At 38.4% G+C, this 22,852-nt stretch overlaps 1 protein-coding gene across 1 annotated transcript in view; it reads right to left on the minus strand.

The window, feature by feature from the left end:
* Window positions 1-22,852, minus strand: part of SCYL3 (SCY1 like pseudokinase 3) — a 37,202-nt gene that overhangs the window by 12,449 nt on the left and 1,901 nt on the right. Inside the window, exons 2-4 of the mRNA XM_044673714.1 lie at window positions 14,203-14,414; window positions 3,483-3,668; window positions 1,238-1,351 (exon numbers count right to left, since the gene is read on the minus strand). Coding sequence (XP_044529649.1) covers window positions 1,238-1,351; window positions 3,483-3,668; window positions 14,203-14,367 — 465 coding nt within the window. The 5' untranslated portion in view covers window positions 14,368-14,414. The remainder of the gene's footprint in view (window positions 1-1,237; window positions 1,352-3,482; window positions 3,669-14,202; window positions 14,415-22,852) is intronic.

The raw sequence follows: 22,852 nt of genomic DNA on the forward strand, positions 1-22,852 counted from the left end.
TTAGCTCCTCCCTCTTGCTCTCTTCATGAACGCGGCTGAAGTTAGTTTAGCACCTTTTCACTCTAGTTTTTTTATTAATATTAATTATTAACATTATTAATAAAAATTTATAAAATATAATACTTAGTTACTGGATATTAATTTTAAAATCCGTATTTCGAATCTGGCCTCAGACACTTCCCAGCTGTGTGACCCTGGGGAAGTCACTTAACCCCCACTGCCTACCCTTACCACTCTTCTGCCTTGGAAGCAAGACACAGTATTGATTCTAAGATGGAAAGTAAGAGTTTTTTAAAAAGAGTATATAAAAGAAGTTTAAAGCATGATCATACATGCTAATGAATCTCACTGTCTTTAACTAAGGAGAAACAACCAGGATCCATGAATTACGATGATTTAGTATGAAACCATGGAACTGTCATATAAGTGCAAATTAGAAGACAAAGATGGATTCCGGCTAATACTGTCCCAGAGGACTGCATGGAGGAAGCGATATACCTCTGAGTTGAGGTTAGGCAAGCAGAAGGAAAAGAAATCATTCCAGAGATTGAAGACACGAGGATGCAGGAATAAGCACAGACTGTTCTGGTAAAGTGAGCCAACCTGCATGAGGAACCAACACTGTAATGCTGAATGGTAACAGGGTTCGAGAGATAGAGTAGAGCCCATCTCTGAGGGCTCTGAAGGCTACACAGAAATTCAGACTCGACACTAAGAGGATCCCTAGACATCTCTAGGATCCATCAGTGAACTGGTGTGAGAGAAAACTGCTTTCAGAAGATTAATTTGGCAACATTGCAGAATGAATTAGAAGGGAAAACAGAGTTAGAGCAGGGAGTTAAAAACGCTAGAGAAACCAGAAAAAAGCTATTACCCCTCAAAAGATGAACCAGCATGTCCTAACCTAAGAGTTCGAGAATTAGGTTTCAATTCTAACTGTTGCTATTCTGTGACCTTGGGCAAGTCATTGGTTATCCCCTCTGGCTCTCAGGTGAACTAAGTTATCTTTAAAGTCCTTTCTAGGTCTAAAATGATATAATCTTCTATGGAGAAGAAGGGTTGGTCAGAAAAAAACATCGGCTTCTCAAGGGTAGTTGCTGATTCCAAAGGAAAGATGATGTAAAGAAATTAGACCACTAACGTCTGTCATTGTTAATAAAAATAATTATACTTAGCTAACAACCAGAAGCCTATTCTTCTTAGTCCAATATAACACAGTCTAGTCTTTGGCTCTTACCTCTGGTGTGGCTTCAGAGACCTTACAGACTGTTTCCATTCCTCCTAGCTTCCAGTGCCCATCCTCACTTACAAACACAGATGACAAACAGACATTGTTGTGCGTTAGGTTTCCCTAAAAGAAAGCACATGAGGATGGAAGACTGAAACAGCCATTTTGCAATGAATGACCCAAATGGTAAAGAAAACAGAATTACAAAAGGAGTCTTTGCCAGGCTGATAAGTTCTGAAATGTCTTCATTTAATTTAGTACATGGGTAGAAGTCAGTGAGAAATATGACTGTACTGAGTGATAGTTATAGAACCGCTAATGATGACACTAAACTCAAAAATTGTTTTTGTTTTTCTAAAGCAGTAACCTATGATCCCCCTTATTCCAAGGCAGTGACATGGTCTCAAGAAAGGTCAAGTTGAATGTCTGCATGACCTGAATAAAGATGAAAGGAAAAATGCTCCTAACTGGCAAGATGGGTCTGGACAGATATTCTAACTACTAGTATTTCTCAATAACCACATCCAGATTTATGGTAATTCTTAGGAGAGCCAAGAGTATGCTAGCTAATCTGCATGCCAACATGGACAGTGTTTATTATCAAATGTTTTCAAAGAAAAATGTTATTCTTCTAAAGGCTTTGATTTCATAATTTTTCTTCACCATAGCATAGACCCTGGTCAACAGGACAAAAAGAACAAGAACCTCATGAAAGATGACATAAAAAGGGCCACTAGAAATATTTACCAGACAGTGGTGTGGTAAAGACTGGATTAAAGGACTGTGGGAAGAATAAAGTCAAATAGACTGATAAATGCATAAGAACATAATGCAACAACATACTCATTTTAAATACCCAGAATTATTCCAGGAGAATGTTTTTGTTGTTGTTTAGTCGTTTTCAATTCATGACTCCATTTGGGGTCTACTTGACAAAGATACTGGAGAGGCTGGCCACTTCCTACTCCACTCATTTTACAGGTGAGGAAATCGAGGCAAACAGTTAAGTGACTTGCCTAAGAACACATGGCTATTAAGTATCCAAGACTGGATTTGAACTTAGGAAAATGAGCTTTCCTGACTCCAGGCCCAGCACTCCATCCACTGGGTCACCTAATTGCACTCAAGTAGATATGACAATCACTTAAAAATTTTGACCCACTGGACCTTTAACAATCCATGTTATAGAAACTCTAAAGACACAGAAAATATGCTTGTACATCAAAAACCTGATGTGACATTATAAGAAAAGTCCTGGATTCAGCAAGTAGAGAAAGCTAAATCTAGGGATGATCTGAATGTCATTACTTGGCTCTGTAAGGTATAATGCCCAAGACAGTATCCTAGGGAAGTGCTATCAGCAGTGATGCATCTCAGCTGGATGTCATGAGTGAGCAAAGGACCTTACTACAAATGCATTAATGGTGTTATTGCAAAACCAGGACAGCTCAGAGAATCAAAGTTACAGAGGTTATGTTTGTCAAAAAGAGTGTGATGCATGCAGATCTACCTTTATAATCCATTTTCTGCCATTTATGGGCCTGTAACACTGACTGGTCTGTCATTTAATGTCTCTGGATCTCAGTTTTCTCACTGGTAAGTAAAAGAAACCAAACGAAGTGATGTCTAAGGCCCTTCTGACTCTAAAATACCACAATTCCTATAATCTTTGAAACTGCAAGGAATTGTCAAGAACTTCATGTTGCAAGTCTCCTAAGAACAGAGTGAGTACAACCAAGTACTGGACAGAAGCATTTTCCCAGAATCCCTTTAGTACTGATCATCAGTGAAAAACGCACAGGATTGGGCCACTTAGAATCCTATCTGAGGCGGCAGAAGGCTGTACCAAGAGCTATGGATCTGGAGCCCCAGGGCCTGGTTTTGACACTCAGTGGCTACTTATTGCCCACCTATGTGACCTAGGGGTGAGCTACCAATTCTGTAGCTTCATTTTCTTATATGTAAAATCAGAGTCAAGCTAAATCCCTGCAGCTGTGACTGAGAGGGAGCCATTCTACTTTTAAAACATAGTGAAGGCTGTCATGTGTAAAACCAAGGTTTAGGAAGTAATTGCCTGGTTACTAGATGTTTTTAATACGAGCTCCTGGTTCTGTAGAATACAGGAAGCCATTCTCATCCTAAAAACACTACCCTGAGGGTATCCTTGGGAGACTATCCACAGTGTCACATCCTGCCCAAAGCACTTCTCTAGCAGGCTCAGGCTTTGCTAACTTCCTGGGTGCTTCGTACTCACTCGGTCATGAAGGAAGATGAGAGCCAGCAGTACATCGTAGATGCCGGCACAGAGCTCTGCGGCAGACAGCGTTTCCAGAGCCACGTCAAGAGGCTGCACTCTTTCTGTGACCAGATGGATGCCGTTGGTATCCACAGTGCAGGACAGGAAACGCAGCAAGCACGGATGGCGCAGAGTCTTCAAGTGCTTTAAAAGAGGAGAGAGACTGGATTGATTGATTGAATTTAATCAATTCTTTGACAGCCTCTTCCATCACTTGCAGGTTGGAATCAGTATAGCCAGATGACACAAAAGGAATCAAGAATTCTGGATTCTGATGATCCACAAACGTGGTTTTGTGGACAGGCAAAGTGCTTTATGCTCCTTGGTTAGTCCATTTTAGGTCTCCATCAGAGTTGTTGCCTAACCTCAAGGAGTGGTACAATGGAAAAAATACTGGCTCTAGTCACAAGGCCTGGGTTCACATTCTGCCTCTGATGCTACCTCTATGACTCTGGGCAAGTCACAACCTCCTTGGGCCTCAGTCTCCTCACCGACTAAATGGGAGTCGTACTAGATCAGTGATGGCAAACCTGTGACATGCAGAGCGCTCTCTGTGGGCACTCGGCCACTCCCCTTTCCCCAGAGTTTGTTACTAGAAAGGCAGAGGGGCTTGGACAGAGCTGCTCCCCTCCCCTCTCCACCCAGCAGCCCAACAGGAACACGCAGGGTAAGGTGGACTCACAAGCAGCAGAGCTGGAGGGGAGCAGTGCTAGAGCCATGCCCCTCCCCTCCCCCTCTCTACACACACCAGGACATCCCTCACTTCACCTGCTCCTCCGCCCAACAGCTCAATGGGAGAGCTTTCTCCCTCCCCTGTGGGGTAGATAAAGGGGGGAGAGGCCCAGTTGGCCTCTGGGGTATTGGGTGGGGGCAGGGCCCAGCACTCCCTCTCTAAAAGGCTCACCATCACTGTCCTAGATGATCTCTGAGGTCCCTTCCAGTCCTAGATCTGTGATCCCATGAAGTTTATTTATCTCAATTCTAGTTTAATGCTAGGGATGGTCACTACTTTTGTTTAAAAAATGTTACAGGCTAGTATCAGTTACTAACTATTGTTCAATTCTATAAAAGAGATGGCTGTCCGGACTGTTTAAGGAAACACATAGTACCAAAGATCAGACAAGAGCTTCTCCCCCAAAAGTTTACTGTTTTATAGAAGAGCATGAAGCCAACATAAATGTATTGCACACAGTACAGTAAGAACACAGGCCTGGAAGGGGCCCACGAGGACATCTAGTCCAACCTCCTCGTTTTTCATTTAAAAAACAGAGACCCAGACAAGTTAAGTGAGGGTCACAGGTAGGAAGCCAAGATTCAAAGTCAGCCTTGAACTCACAATCCAGAATTCTTTCTCGGCGGGCGGGGGGAGGGGGAGACCCCACTGTAATGTTGGTGGTGCAGAACAGATTCATCTGTTACGCTTGGTGATAGCCTCGGTTAAGAAGTAGCTGCACTAACAGCTTCAGCACCGAGTGGGAAGCTCTGTCACATGCTATTTCCTTTATCCTCACAGTAACTCTGTGAGGAAGGTGCTGTCACCCCCCTGAGGACACGGAAGCGGAGGAGCCCAGCGCCCAGGCCCAGCCTTGCATCTCCTGTCCTGGCATCGCAGCATTTATACTGCACTTTGGGGTTAGTAGTCAGATACAGGCAGATGTCGTCTCACTGGATCTTCCACGGTGCTTTTCCTTCCACTGCTATTAAAATTCAGACTCCCTAGATTTGAGTCATTCGAATGGAAGCTCATGAGGACAGGGCTGTGAACGTTGGCATCTGAATCCTCAGCACCTAGCACATGCTTTGTCCTCCCGGGGGAAGGGGGAGATGGGAGTGGAGGGAGACCCTGGACTAGTTATATCACTGATACAGGAAATTTTATTTTTTAACCCTTATCTTCTGCCCTAGAATCAATACTGTGTATTGGATCCAAAGGAGAAGAGTGGTAAGGGCCAGGCAGTTAGACTAAGTGACTTGTCCAAGGTCACTGAGCTAGAAAGTGTCTGAGGCCACATCTGAATCTAGGACCTCCCTGCCTTGGGATGGTTTTCAATCCACTGAGCTGCCTATCTGCCCCCAGATCAGGAAACTCCCTCTACCACTGTAGATCTGAATCTGCTTTGTAGAGTAGGAAGTGCCTTTTCCACCAGGGCCATGTAACCAGTTATGTGTGAAAGGCAGGCCTGATACTGAGGCCAGCTGTCTACTACCCCAGGCATAGAGCAGACAACACATGCTGAAGGCTCAATTTGAGTCCTCATTCTTACTTGCTTTATGACCCTGGAAAAATTCCTTAATATCTAAACTTATTTCTTCTGCAAAAAAGGCACTAACTTCTTGGTTTTCAATGAGTATGAAACAAGTTGTCAATGAATTTCTTCCATCCACATTTAAAAACTAGATCACAGCAACATTGTTTCTGAGGAACATACATTTAAGGGATATCTTTTTAAACTAAAGGTACATAATGTTACAGAATCTTGACACCTATTCTACCTACACATGAAGAGAGATCCTTTCCACAACATACTTCACATGTCTATTTTGCCCAGTATAAGATTTAAATTAATATCCAACACTCCAAGAATTATATTTTATAGTTTATTAATAATCACTTGAAGTAGAAGGAATAAAAAGGAAATAGAAGTAAAAAACCAAACCTAATTATCTAACAAAATTAAAACCACATGAGCAAGTTCTCCTGCCTCTCCCTCACCTCACCTCCACAGTGCCCTATCACCCAAAGAGAGAGCAAGAGGCAAGCCTACACCAAATTTATATCCTCCCTACGCCAGCACACAAGGTGAGAAGGAACATGGGATGCTGGGAAGTGTAGTTTTTAGGGTAACAAATTCTAATTACACCTCAGTTAACTCCAGACTAAACATCCCCAGATGCTCCAACTACATATCTCAGAGGCCTTTTTCTTGAGAAACTTCACCATGCTGGTTTCCTTCCTCTGGAAGCTTATCAATGTCCTTCCCTAAATGTGCTACTAAGAACTGAATAAGGGATTTCAGGTGTTGTCTGACCAGGCCAGAAGGACCATCAACACTTCCCTCCATCTGGCTTCTCCCAAAGCTTCACTGAGATCATATCAGCTTTCTCAGCTGCCATATCTGCTGCCATATGGCAAGCTTTCATTCTATACAAACACCACATTTCCCCCCCAGACTGCTATCTGACTATGCCTCCCCTATCTGCAGATTTTTTTCAAAGTATAAAGACTATTCCCCCCCCCCACCCCCTGCTAAATTTCATCATCTTTTTAGCTTGTCTTATAGTCTACTTACCAAGACTTTTTTGGCTTTTGACTATCAATCCAACATGCTAACTATTCTCTCTAGCTTTGAGTCATTTGCAAATTTAATAAGAATGCTTTCTTTGCCTAATTCAACTTAAAAATTCTATTAAAAAAAGATTAAACAGCACAAAGCCAAGAACATATCCCAAAGACAATCTACTAGAAACCTGCTTTCAAGTCAATATCAAACTATAACCACTCTTTGGGTCAATCACTCAGTTCTAAACATATCTAGCCATATCATCTAATCCATTTTTTTCTATAAGATTAGCATAAGAGACTATTAAATACTTTACTGAAATCCAGGGAAATTAGCTACTACATTCTCTTGATCTAGATCAGTGGTTCCCAAACTTTTTTGGCCTACTGCTCCCTTTCCAGAAAAAATATTACTTAGCCCCCTGGAAATTAATTTTTTTAATTTTAATAGCAATTAATAGGAAAGATAAATGCACCCGTGGCCATCACCGCTCTCCTGGATCGCTGCAGCACCCACCAGGGGGCGGTAGCGCCCACTTTGGGAATCACTGACCTACATCAATAAAAATTGATCAAAAAAAAGATCAAAAAAAAAAAATTCCAGTCAATAAAGGAGGAACAGGATTTACTGGGCATTATCTGAGCTTGTTGAAAATTGACTTGAATGCTCTTGAATGGCACAATCTTCCCAGTCACCACAGTTCACAACCTCAGTGTCATCACTCTCACCCCACATGTGGAATCAACTGCTAGGCCCCACTGATTCTACTTTTCTAACATCTCTTGGAGACAGTTCCACCTCTCCTCTGACACTACCACTGCCCTAGTGTAAGCCCTCAGTACTTCACACCAACATCCTTACAATCAAGCCTTTTGATTAGTCTTCATGCATTAAGTCTCTCCTCACTCCTGTTTATTAAATATGACCACATCACCTCCCTATTCGATAAATTCCAATGGCTCTATGACTTGCAGAATCAAATATAAAAACTTATTTGGACAAATAACTTTGTCCCCTTACTGTCTTTCCAGTCTTCTTACACAGTATTCATTCCTTAAAACCTTAAAACCCAGTGATACTAATTGACTTGCACTTCCTTAAGACAATCCACCTCTTGAAACTACATTTTTACTGGCTATGCTCCTCCATCCCCATAATCTGAAGTCTCCCTTTTTGTTTCCTATTTCCTGCTCATTCTGGTTTTCTTTAAATCCCAGCTAAAAGCCCTTCTTCCACAAGAAATTCTTGGTCTCTCCTAATGCTGTCTGCACATAGTTGGTGATATGTTGTCTCTCCCAACAGACTTTGAGGTCCTTGAGAAAAGGGACTGATTTTTACCCCTTTCTTCATATTCCCAGCTGTGTATGGGCAGAGTACATAGCACTTAGGAAAGCCAATGACCCTCTAGATCCTGAAAGTCTTATAGAATGACATGGTAAAGAGCCCCTTCCATTAATACATAATGGTAGAGTCATATCTACTATCTTTTCCTTATAGCCTATAAACATGCCCAGATCTTCTCAACCATTGAAGAACCTTCATTTGCCATGTCTATTTCTCTTCCTTTATAAGAGCTAAAATCCTAAAACAAACCTTTCTTACCCCAATTTCCTCCCACTAACTTCTCAAAACCTTCAGCCTGCCTTCTGAAGTTACTACTCAATTAAAATTGCTTTCTCTAGGATTATTTACTCTTAACTGCTAAATCCCAGTCTTTTCACCCCAGCCTCAACCTTTTAGACATCCCCAAAACACCTGACATTCTTGAGTGCCTCCTTATGCAGGATAGTTTTCAAGCCCCTACTCTCTCCTGGTTTCTTCTTTTACCTGAATCTCCTTTTGTACATCACTGTTCATGTTTTGCCCTCAACTAAGGCTTCACCTTGGGCCCACCTTTCCATATCCTATCTTGGTGGTATGGTATCATCATTTTTGATGGATTCAATTAGCATCTCTATGAAGATTGACTCCCAAATCTATATGTCCATTCCTTATCTCTCAAGTTCCAGTACTGTATCCTATCAGCAGCAACCTACTGGACATCTTCCACAGGTACCTCAAACTTAACAAATGCAAAATTTTCCTCTTCCCCCAAATCCATCCTCCACACTTCCTATTTCTATTGATGTTATTATCATCAGCTTTCTAGTTACCTAAATCTGCCATCACTGACTCTGCCTCTTCCTCTATCGACAACTGATTAGTTGTCCTATCCTGACAGTTTCATTTCCACATTTTTTGCCTTTATCCTAAATCTTTACACTTCCACTATAATCCCTATAATTGAAGTTCCCATTCCTTCACCTACAATATTGCAATAACATTCAAATTAGCCAGCCAACCTCCAACTTTAACCTGAACGATCCATTCCCTATACAACTATAAAATGATTTTCGGAAGGCTTTTAAGTTTGTCCACAGTATCATGCTTTTCAAGGACCTTAAGAATTTTTTATTCAAAAGGCCATTGGAAACAACTCTCTGGTCCAGGACTTAAAAGCCCTTCATGACTGGAGTCCAGTCTACTTTTCCAATCTTGTTTCTCATTGCTCACTTCATGTATTCAACAGTGAAATTGTTTCCCATTCTTGGCACTTCACCTCCCACCACATGCCTTTTCCTGGAATGTCCTCCATATATCCAAGACGTATTCCAATCCTCATAGAACCTGGATCTTTTTATAAAACCCAGCTTGTGTGCCACTACATTGACATGATTTAGCTGTTTATATCACAAAAATAGATGGTAAATGCTTTGAAAACAAGGACCACTTTTTACACAGTACCTTGTATATGTTAGGCATTTAAATATAGTCCAGCAAACATTTGTTATCTCCATATATAAATGACACTTACTGCCCATCCTTCAGTGTAGCAGAGTGGAAATAATACTCAACCTGGAATGAGAGGACCTCAGCTCCAATCATGTCTAACCCTTTATTATTTGTGTGGTCTTGGGCACTTCATTCTTCTAAGAGGTTCAGACTAAACTGACGTTTGGGGTTCCTCCTAATTCCAAATATGGTCTCTTTGGCTGCCTAGCATATAGTTCCAAGGAACTGGTTTTCCAGATTTTCCAATGTGCAGATGACACAAAGCTGAGAGGTACCCCTAAGACAATGAATTAACTCAGGATTCAAAGAGATCTTTATGGGACAGAGCATTAGGCTGAATCTAATAGAATGAAATTCAACAGGGAAAAATATAAGATTTTACACTTAGGTTAATAAATTTTTTTTCCCAAGCATAAGAAGTAGAGTCTTGAGGTATGATTAGACAACATTTTATCTGAAACAGATCTTAGGGGTTTAGAGGATTTCAAGCTCAATGGGTCAACAGTGTGATATGGCAGCCAAAAAAAAAAGAAAAAAAGGGCTAAAATGTGATCTTAGGCTACATTAAAAGACATAGCTTTCAGGAACAAGAAGGCAGTAATCCCATTGTGCATCTGAGTAATGGGGTCAGTTATGAATTTCAGAGCTGAGGATGGAAACTATTAAACTGGAGAGTGTCCTCAAGGCAGGCAACCAAGATGGTAATTTAGGACCCTAAGATCATGTCACATAAGGGGAGATGTTTATTAGGGATAATGATAATAATCATTCAATCATGTAAAAGCTATGTAGAAGTGGAATTGGACTTATTCTATTAGTCCTAGAAGGCAGAACAAGGTGGAAAAAAAATGAATTCCAGGTTAGGCAAAACTTTCTAACAATTTGGGGGCAGCTGGGTAGCTCAGTGGATTGAGAGTCAGGCCTAGAGACGAGAGGTCCTAGGTTCAAATCTGGCCTCAGACACTTCCCAGCTGTGTGACCCTGGGCAAGTCACTTGATCCCCATTGCCCACCCTTACCACTCTTCTGCCTAGGAGCCAATACACAGAAGTTAAGAGTTTAAAATAAAAAAAAATAAAGTTTAAAAACTTTCTAACAAGTAGAGATATGCCAAAACAGGATGGACTATCTAGAGAGTTTTTCCCTAACTAGAGATCTACAAGCAGACTGAATGGTCACTTGTCAGTTTATCAAAAGGGGTTCTTTTTGCATATGGGTTAAATTAGATGGCTACTGAGGTCCCTCTCAATTCTCAAATTCTGTGATTCTTACCTTACCTGTGAAAAGATATAACAAAGCACTTCAAATGTGTCAAGCCTCTGAAACTGAATGAGAATTCTGATTCCATTATTCTGGTGAGCTGATAGAAAAAAATTAAAATAATAGTTGCATAATATATATTACTGACCACACTCTATTCACAGATAGAAAAAGTCAGGGGAGGGTCAGCAGACTTGATGAAAATCCCATGTTATTCTGTAATCGGAGAGCACAAATGATTTGATATTATTTCAAATGTCTACAAACATTTATACTATGATAGCTATACTTCCCCCAACTCCTAAATCATATGGAACAAAGAACCACTAACCAGGAATACTCACTAAGGAAAGCAAGGGATCAACACAGTATATGCTAAGTAAAAACAAACATGTTGGAATTTCATATCAAACTCATTGGGAATAGGAACATAAGATCAAAGTTTTGTAGCTAAAAGGAACCTTGAAGGTTATTTTGTCCAGTTCCTTCATTTTACACATAAGGAAACAAAGGCCCAGAGAGATTGAGGATGATGATGATGACTATAACAACATTTACATCGTGCCTACTATGTGAGAGGCATTATGCTAAGTGCTTTACAAATACTATCTTATTCAATCCTCATAACAACCTTGGTTTAATGATCAAAATCATACAGATAGCAAAATAAAAGTCAGAATTCCACGGGAAAGTAAATTATTCAACTAAAAGTAAGTCAATGGTTCTGAATCAGGCAGTGATATTTTAAAAATCATCTAAAGAGTTACTTAGGAAAACAAACCTCTCTTTTTGAACATTAAAACTGAACTCTGGCTAGAGCTGCCAAAGAATTTGGCCTAAACCTATATTAAGCAATGGTCCATATATTAATGAATAAGGGCCTTCTACAGACCTAATTTTGTCACCTATTGTTAGAACACTCAGGGAAGGCAGAATATATAAGGGTTTTCCACAAGTACCTTGGCATATACATTCACCTAATTTTTAACTTGGCTAAATGCTATCATTCATGAAAAATTTGCCCTCAAGTTTTCACTTCCCCTAAAACAGCAATTTTTACATTTGTTACAACATATATGGTTAACATGGAAACTATAGCTCTAAGTACATATGACAAAGCTACAAGTGCTTTTTATTTTTCCCACAAATTGGATTTTATTTATAACACAATAAAAAGGACTTGATCCTTCTCAATAGTATAGAAATCCTTTAGCTCACTTTTAATTTCTTTACTGATAATGAATAATCATATTCAAATTATGCACACTTTGCCAGCATTATGCCTTCCCAGAAAAGAGCCATAAGATATAAGAATTATTGATCTTTCTTTGGATATTTTGACAATGTGGGGCCAATGTTATGAATGTTTTTATGGTTGTTTCTGCTCAAGATATTAAAGTGAAATCAGATATTCTGGTCATCCATAACTAAGACAAAAACTAAGTCACAAAACATTTTACATGCATTTCTTTTTACTGCCCAGTAGCCTGTCCTAAGACGTATTAAGTCGCTATCCATTAATTTTGGAAAATACTCTCAACCTTTGGTAAAAATATCAAATTCTCCTATTGCTGTTTGTACAAACTCTGAGAAAAACATGTTCATCGAGTTAAAAAGAAACTTTATACACTAAGGATATATTTCTTTTCCCCCTTCTACACACATTTGGTTTAGAAAAATTAACATTTTAAAATCAAAGTACATTGCAGTTTTAGAATGGATCTTAAAAAACAAATCATTATTCCTATTTCAAAGAATGAGCTTCATTAACTCTGAAGATAAAAGTAAAGAATAAGAGACAATGATAAATACTTCATAAGTGTATAGCACTTTTCAAAGCACTTTCACATATTCATTTGACCCTCACAACAACCCTGTGAGGTAGGCAGGAGTAGATATTATTATCCTCATTTTACAGATAAGAAAACAAAATCAGGTCAGAATGTTTATACAACTAATAAGTGGCCTAGACAAGCCTAGAACTTAGGTCTTCTGCTTTCTATTCCAGAAGTTTTTACACTAGACTCAAGAAGTATTAAATCAGAAAAATATTAGCATCTTGCACTGAGGAGGGAAGTCAACATACAATGCATTTTCCATAACTTGTACTAAATTATTAACAATATCTAGATTGGGACAGAAGGGAAGCATGGTTTCACTAAAAAGTAAATTATTTAGCTTTACCATAGATAATCCCCAATTTTACTGTAACTGTGAAACTATGTCATAAAATGGATTGTTATAAACCGAATCATGATTTTCCATAGGAACAACACTTTAATTAGGGAATTATGTTCCTAATTAAAGACTCAACATGAAATGAATCATATATAACAAGCAGTATAATAATAAAATCAAAGATACAACTACAAACTTCTTTAAGTGTTAAGAATAGTAACACTATAATCAAAGTCCTATTAAAGAGAAATAATCATACAAGGGATCTCAAATTATATGTAACATTTAAAAATGCAATTGAGTATCCAAAACAACATGCTTGCTAAAAAAAAATCAAATATTTAAGTAACAATAATTTTGCTCACTTAAAGTTTAATAATACATTTTTGGGAGGAATAATTTGTTTAGCTCAGATCTTTATAAAAAAGCTGTCTGGGGATATCTCATTTAATGATTAGCTTTTCCCTCTAGGAAAAACTTTACTGTAACACAAAGGCATTCAAAATCAATTCACTTATTATGGAGTGCCATTAAGAGATGGAATTACTCAAAAATTGCCTTATTAGTTCCCTGGATGACAAACTAGTATACTTATAAACTGTTGAATAATTTAACAGAAGTAGTAAAAGTAAAATATAGTAATTCCCATTTTTTTCACTTTTTAGTTTAGGCTCCAAAGTTTCCAAGGGCCAATATAGTTTCCATTTCTACTTGCAAGGATAAATTAAGTTTTACAAAACATATTTATATTTCAATATTTCCCCTAAGACAGACCAACTTGTTACTATAACTGAGCAAAATAAAATTAGCCTCACAAAAATTTTCATTTGAAATCTCAAAAAAAAGTAAATGACAAAATTCATCACATTGATTTTTATAAAGCTGCTTTATTTGGAGATTATACTAGGCGATTTCCCACCAGCTGGAGACATCCTCACAAACTGATAATCATTAATTTTTTAAAGTAGGCTCTGAATAAATCCCTGGACCCTCTCATCTCATTTATTTCAGATAGAAATCTGTCCTTTCTTGGGTTCAAGTTTGTTTTGTTTTGTTTTTAAATAGAAAATGATAATGGAGATAGTAGCAGGTGCTGGTTATTAAGTAAAGTCACCTCCTCTACAGTACCTTAGCAGCTTTATTAACCTTGTCTTCATTTTCTCTCTTGTATACAAAAACCGAAGCGAGCTTGCCATCTTGTAGCACAGCTGGGTAAACAGCCAGTCCAGCAGGGAGGCTAAAGGGTGGCTCTTGAAGGGTGTAGCTCTTTAAAGCACTATTCTCTGATCCCATCCCTTGAGCAGTGAAGTTGAGGTGAGGTTCTTTTCAGAAACACAGACCTAAAGGGGAGAAGAGATTTCCAAGTACATTAAATCCACCCATACAACAAAAAAAGAAAACAGAAAACTCATCTTAGACTTCTATATTGGAATTATAGGTTTTTAAAAGCCCTAAGTCTCTCCTTTGGGCTTTTTAGAATCCTTTGAACCCTGGACACTTGTGATTAAATAAAAACTGAGTGCTCAGCAATGAGCCACATCCCAGACTGAGAATTTTGGAATAAGTTTATTCAGCACACACACTCCAGGAATCTTTGTAGGAGAGTCCTGTAAATGAAATAAGGGAGGAGTTTGTACTAAAAGTACCTTTTGTTTGATATTTCTGTTGATTTTAAAAACAAAACCACTATTTCCAAGTAGCCTTCCAGATTGACCATTTGTTCATCAACAAAGCATTTATTAAGTTTCTATTATGTGTCAAGTACTATGCTAGGTGTTGGATAAGTAAATTATAAAAGGCTCTCAAGGTGCTTACATTCTTGAGGGGTCATAACACATTTATAGACAATTAAATACAAATATTTATAAAATAAATACAGTGGAGGGGTAGTGGTAGAAAAGGACAAAAAGTAGGAGAATGTAGAAAGGATTCCAGAAATGAGCCCACTGCTTTCCAGAAAAGGAAAAGAGCTTATGCAAAGGCATAGGGGCAGGAAATGGACTTTCATACATGGGGAACAGCAAATAAACTAGTTTGGCTGGAACCCAGAAGATTTTAGAAGGAGTAGCAGAAAATATATTTAGGAAGACTGGCAGGAGCTACATTATAAAAAGGGCTTTAAATGTCCATTAGTTTAGCAACACAGAACTAAAGCTTCCAGAATCAGGGAGGGACATGGTCAGATCCATGAATCAGCATTGTTAATTTGGCAGCTATGTAGAAGATGAATTGTAAAGAAGATGGATGCTGGAACACGAATTAGGAATTTATTGTGATGATCCAAAGGAGAAGCAGTAAGAATGGATGGGGTATGAGTAGAGAAGGAAACAGATGTGAGATACTGAGGAGGTAGAACTGACTTTTTGAAAAGGCAAATTACTTCTTTACATCTACTATTTTGTGAGGCAGGTAAATGACACAATGGATAGAGCATTGCAAGGATCCAGAGCAATGCTGAGGGACTTATGAGAAGGAAAACTAGCCATATTTGGAGGAAGAATTGTGGGAATGGAAACACAGAGGAAAAACAAATGCTTGAACACATGGGCTGATGGGGATATTATTGGGGTCATAGATGCTACACAATAATTCTAATCCAACTATCAATAATATGGAATTAGGTCTTAATGATACATGTAAAACCCAGTGGAATTGCTCATTGGCTAAGGGGAGTTAGGGAGGTTTGGGGGAGAGGGAAAGACCATGAAACATGCAACTATAGGAAAATATTCAAAATAAAAAATTTAAATTAAAACAAAAACAAAAAACAATAGATAGAGCACTGGACCTGGAGTCAGGAAGACTAAATTTCAAATCTAGTCTCAAACACTTACTAGCTCTGTGACCTTGGGCGAATCACTTAACCTCTATCTGCTTCAGTTTTCTCATCTATAAAATAGGGATAATAATTCTCAGGGTTGTTGAGGATCAAATGAAATAATATTTGTAAAGTATTTTGTAAATCAGAAAGCAGGAAACATTATTCTTTATTCCTAAATAAATAACATGCAACAATTTCCCCAAAAGGACCTAACATTTAACATTTCCTGCTTATTTCAATAAATAGTTCTCTAAACAAAAACCCAAGTGACCTAGATTCTCAGCAACCTTCAATAAACACTAATAAACATTAAGCAAGAAACAGGAGGGCAGAAGAATGCCAACAAAGTGGTACCTAAAATATTTAAAATAAAGTTTTTCTGGTTAAAGTTATACCCCTAACTTTCTTTTCTTAAGAACAAATAAAACAGGGGGCAGCTGGGTGGCTCAGTGGATTGAGTCAGACCCAGAGATGGGAGGTCCTTGGCTCAAATCTGACTTCAGACACTCCTAGCTATGTGACTCTCTGCAAATCACTTAATCCCCATTGCCTAGCCCTTACAATTCTTCTGCCTTAGAACCAATACCCAGTATTGATTCCTAGATGGAAGGTAAGGGTTTTTATTTAAAAAAAAAAAAAAAAAAAAAAGAAAAGAAAAGAAAAAAAACTCTTACTTTCACTTTCAGAATCAACATTAAGTGTCCATTCCAAGGCAAACAAGCAAAAGATTGGGCACCTGGAGTTAAGTGACTTCCTGAGGGTCATGTAGGTAGGAAGTGTCTGAGGCCAAATTTGAACCCAGGACCTCCAGGTCTGGCTCTCTAGCCAACTAAGTCACCTAGCTGACCACCTCCCCAAAACTTTAATGGTTTCCCTGCCACTATCCCTAAAGTATGTGCAAGAAACTTTTTTTTTCATAATGTCCAAAGCCCCCAAAAAGATTCTTCTCTAACTTCCATTTTTACTAAATGACTTCCATGTATGCTAAGCATGAAATGGCATTTTGAAAAGTTCTTATGAATGAGAAAGGTTTCTTTGAATTATTTAAGAATTTGCTTCCAAATATATTTGTTTAAAATGCTACATATAGGTAGACCAATCAGCAAAGTATTTTGTAAGCACTTACTATGTTCCAGACAAAAGCAAAATACTAAGTGTGTCAATCACATGTTAAAAATATTAAATTTCTTCTGGCTGTCATGTTAGTAGTGGAACAAAATGCCTCTGCAATTTGCTTGGAAGTTTATTTCTTTAATTACTGGATGGCATAAAAAACTAGTATAAAATAATAATAATTATCTCTTCCTAATAATTCATGTGCAGCATCTACCAACTTGGGTCCTTTGGTCTTTAGGCCACTACCTCTATGATCCCCACAAAAATACACTTCCCTCTTGCCATGTCATGATATACAATTAAATATACTTCTGCTTGGTTATGTTTACCTGGAAAACAAGTCAGAATGAAGGAAGAAACCACATAAATGTAATATAGAAAATTATCCAAAGACTGGCTTCTTCCCATAAATGACAGTCCATCTATCTCCTACCCTATACGTTGGCAAAAGCTGTCCCCCATTCCTGGAAAACTGTTATACTTAGCCACACAATGGTGCCTTCCCAAAATAAACCTGGGTCAAGGAGAAAGAAGGCTAAGGGGCTAAGTCTTAGGAAAGCCACTTGACAAAAGTCAACATTTCAGAACACTCTTTAAGAGCACAAGCTCTGAGAGGGTACTGTGTCCCCAGGACCAGTGGTTACCCAAGGACAGTCACCAGGTACTAACCTCTACACTAATTTCAGAATTTTTATTTTAAAACAAACACTTTAAAACAACTTTTTCTGACACTTCTTAGCTATATGACCCTGTGCAAATCACTTAGCCCCTCCACTGCCTAGCCCTTACCATGCCTTGGAACCAATACTTAGTATTGATTCTAAGAGAGAAAGTAAGGACTTGAAACAAAGCAAAATAAAACCTTCAAGATTGTAGAAGGCCGATAGGAGAAACAGGGTCAGGATAGGCCTGTTATCTGGATTCCCTACATGACCAATCTAGGCTAAGGCACTCTTTGTGTTTGGTCCTGGTCACCTGAGCCCTGAAAAGCTCTGGTACCAGCAGGTTGGTTAATCCAAAAACAATTTGACCCCTCCAGGAGGCTATTGGGAGTCATTTAGAGAAATAGAGTATGTAATAGATATTTTATCTGAATCCCATTACAAAATCATTAGCAAGTAAAACTGTGTGTATGATTTTTTCTGCATTGCATGTCAGGTCACAGACAGAATGGGTCATCTAAGGTAAAAATCTGAGACTCCTCTTTTGACTCCTTTTAAGATCTCCACCTTTTCTTAATATTCTTATTGGAAAGCTTTGAGTCCTTAGCAGACCAGCAGCTACTGAGTTAACCATTTTTCTCCTTGATAATTAAAAAGCCTGAACTCTAAAAAAATATAGTCAAGGCCGGACACAAGCTAGACAAGACTTTATCTGACCAGGTGCAGTCCTATAATTCAAGAGGATAGGACTCAATTAGTAAAAATCTCTATGAAATATATTTCTGCTCCCAGAATTAGCTTCTTACTAATTGGTGGTTGGAATTCAGCATTGGTCTCTGTTCTATCTTTACTCTGAAGCCTCCAAGGATTTTCTTTTATGTGATTTGTAACCCCTTCACAGCTGTGATTCTTCCTCTGTGTTCTTTGTTTGAAACCAGTATATAATAAACTCAAAACTCCATGAAGTTGAAGCAGCTATGAGCTAAACATTTAGTCTAGCTGTTCTCAGTTTTCCGTTTCCGGTCTTTTCAATCCGGCGCCACTAAATGCCACTCAGGACCCCCCAAAATATAGAGCTGGCTCTCTATACAAGATAACTTGGTAGGAACTTTGGATTTGGAGTCTGATGACCTAGGGTCAAACATTTAAAGTACCTACTTTATGTCAAGCATTGGGCACACAAAATACAAAAACCAAACAATCCTTGCCCCTGAGATGCTTCTATTCTATTGGAGAGAACAACATGTAAGCACAGAGATACAAAATATATACAAAGTAGTATGGAAGAGGAAAGCACTGAAAAAAACTGAAGGGGAAGAGAAACCAAGAGAGGCCTCAAGTAGGCGATACTTGTCTCAACTTTTCAGATCCCAAGGCTTGAAGTATCTGCCAAAGACACCTAGATTTATGTATCAAGCTCTAGTCTTTTCCCTGAACTACAATACTGCATCACTAATTGACTATTGGACATTTCAAGCTGGGGTTTCTGGAGATATCTCCACAAATCCAAACTATAACTTATCTCTATCACTCCACCCCTTTTCCAAACTTCCTATTTTGTCAAAGGTAGTTATTTCCTGGTCTCTTAGTTTTGATATTATCCTCGACAATCTTTCTCTAATTCTCACATCCAATTATTTGTTAGACCTTGCTGCCTCTACTTCCACAACATCTCTCATATGTGACACTGCCCTTCCCTTGATTCAGACTCTTATTAATACAACAGCTTCAATTCTCTTTCCATTTCCATCATCTTTCATATGGTTGCCCAAGTGTTTTCTTTAAAGTACATATCTGACCATGTTACTGCCTTAGTCAATAAATTAACTCTAGAATCAAAAAAACTCCTCTGTTGACCTTTTAAAGTTCTTCAAAACCTTGCCTAACCTGTCTTTCCTTCTCCCACACATGGTAATCCAACTAAACTGGTCTCCCTCCTCACATGATTCTCATTTCCAATACCTTTTCATTCATATTTCCTTATATTTGGAAGGCACTCCCCCCCCCCCCTCCTCACTTCAGCCAAGCAGAATCCTTTTCTTCAAGCAGATTTGTTAGTGATAGATCCTGGGACCAAAACTTCTTTTCCCCTTCCCCAATCCCTGCCTGAACCAAAGCCCTTTCTTCCCCTGCACCTGCTGGAACTCCAGAAAAAAGCAGCTGTTCTACTCCATAGGACACTGTTACTTCCCATGTTGTGACCTGACAAAATGTCTGGGAACCAAAAGCCCCCACCCCCAAAGCCAACCCCCTTAGGGACATCCAATCATCTGGACACAAGTAACCAATTTTGCCCAATAGTATGTATTGCCCAATAACTCAGATTACCTAATGTCAGCCCACCACTCTATAAAAGATTGCCCCCTTGTCCACTCAGGTGGAGACCCCTGGCCATCCATTGGTTGCAGGCTCCCACCTTGCTCTCTCTTCCTCTCCCATCCCACAGCACCCACTTCCTTTCCCACAATAGTCTTGTCGTGTTATTCAATCTGTCTCATTAGCCTCAAGTCTAACCCCTGTGAGTCAGTACCTTTTAATTACTATTTTCTTTATTCTATTCTTGTATTGCATATACTTAGATATGTCCCTCATTAGAAATTAAGCTCTTTATCACATATTGTTACTAGTTCCTATAGGAGTAGATTGATTGAAGAATAGTGATCAAGGTGTATACTCCCTTCATTAAAGAATATATATGGACCTTGTGTTTTTCATAAGTAAAATAAAAAGGGCTGAATTAGGTCCCTTTCATTTCTAAATCTATAATGCTATGAACTCTGATAAGAGACAAGGTAGTGTACACAAAGAACTTTGAATTTACAGTAAGAGAGCCTGAATTCAAAACCCAACTCTGTTATGTGGGTAAATGAAATAACCTATGAGCCTCAGTCTCCTGATCCTCAATCTCAAATGGATGTGTGATCTCAGCAGATGGTAGGCTTCCTTTTCCAATACAACCAACCCATCTGGTGCAATTAGATGTCCTTAGATAAGGTATCCAAAGATAAGTACCTACCCAACCAGCTAGAGGCCTTCTTTAAAGTAAGGTAGTAATATTTCCATTGTCTGATGGATTGCTATGAGGATAAAAATGGGTGCATGTATATAAAGCACTCTGTAAACCATAAGGCACTGCAAAAATGTACTCAGGCACTCAAATAAATTATATTCATTGATATTAATGCATTATTTTGTTTATGATTTTTAGCAGCCGGTCTGACAAAGTTTTAGTTAGGCACAGGAAAAACAAAATGAGTTTTGAAAAGCAGTATGTTTTTGCCATGAGATCCTAAGGAATTTCTCTTAAAATATACATACACAACAATACATATTATATACACATATATATGTATATATAAAAGAAGTCCACATTTTTCATGTGATATGTATTTTGCCTTTAGGGAATTCACTCACATGCATACAACCCCTTTATTGCTGGTGTCTTCACTCTGGGTTTAATTTCCATTTTTTCCTGTAGATAAGTTTATTTCTATATAGCTGTTAGCATTCTGTTTCTCTCTTTAGACTGTGAACTCCTTGAGAACAGGAACTGTTTTTATTCTTTCTTTGTATGTCCAGTACTTACCACAGTGCTTGACAAATACTAAGTGCTAAATAAATACTTGCTGGGGGGACCTTAAAGGACCTCAAACTCCTCTCTATACATAAGATACATCTTTTTAATATCAATATTCTATGCCTACTCTTTGACCCAGCCATTCCACTGTTGGGTTTGTACCCCAAAAAGATAATAAGGAAAAATACTTATACAAAAATATTCATAGCTGTGCTCTTTGTGGAGGCAAAAAACTGGAAAATGAGGGGGTGTCCTTTGATTGAGGAATAACTGAATAAATTGTAGTAACTGATGGTGATGGAATACTATTGTGCTGAAAGGAATGATGAACTGGAATATTTCTATATGAACTGGAAAGACCTCCAGGAACTGATGAAGAGTAAAACATTGTACATAGGGACTGATCATTATGGCACAAATGAATATAATAGACTTTTCTACTAGTAGCAATGCAAAGACCCAGAACAATCCAGAGGAACTTAAGAGAAAGAATGCTCTCCATATCCAGAGAGAGAACTGTGGGAACAGAAACACAGAAGAAAAATATATAATTGATTGTGTAGTTTGATGGGGATGTGATTAGAGTTTTGATGTTAAAAGATCACTTCACTGCAAATATGAATAACATGGAAATAGGTTTTGAACAATGACAAATGTATAACCCAGTGGAACTGTGTCAGCTCTGGTAGGGGAATGGGAAAAGGGGGGGGGAGGATCATGAATCATGTAACCATGGAAAAATATTCTAAAGAAAAAAAGAAAAACATATCAATATTCTAGTATTGTTGCATAGTTATGAGGCATGGAATTGAAAATGAATGTTGCAAAAATGGTGAAGATATATAAAACAGACTACAAAATATTACAAACGAGTTAGCAAGCAGTTTGGTAAAAGATACCATTAAAGAAATTTTGCTTGAAATAGATGGGCTCATCACATGGTAAAAGTGTTAACTGACAGATAACCTCTGTGCTCCAGCAGGATTACAAAGGAAAGTGAGGAAGATCACCCCAGTATGTGGCATTGACCCCACTCATACAACTTTAAGGTAGGGACAAGAGACCTAAAGAACAGATGTTTTAATCTGCCTCAATTAAGGAAACATCCAAATGAGGAATTCATATAGCCCCTGAACATTTATATGGCTCCAATGTGAATTTGCTAGTTAATATGACCAGATAGAATCAATTAATCAAAAGCATTAACAAAGAACTTATTATGTGCCTGACAGCAAGAGCCACATCCAGTTTGCCAAGTCAATTAGTATTAATGTCAGTAACTGCCTGATGAAATCATCCTACCTCAGAGAATGATGCTACATAGCCAAGGAAAGCCTTTACTGTATTAAATCTTTACTACTGTTATCATTGTCAAAGAAAACTATCCATTACCACAGTTTGCAGAGAAGCATATCCACAAATTCCTAAAGAAAATAATACTAATGCTTTGCATATTTCTGTTCTAGAAAGATGTCCAGATAATGAAAACCAGTACTTTTTAAAACATGCACCATTTTGGTTATTAGAGGGTAAAGGGCAAGATTATTGACTGACGATATAACCACATGTCCTTTGGACTTTAGCTCCACATTGAGAATTCGC

Source organism: Gracilinanus agilis, chromosome 4 (assembly GCF_016433145.1).
Source record: "Gracilinanus agilis isolate LMUSP501 chromosome 4, AgileGrace, whole genome shotgun sequence".
Taxonomy (NCBI): Eukaryota; Metazoa; Chordata; class Mammalia; order Didelphimorphia; family Didelphidae; genus Gracilinanus; species Gracilinanus agilis.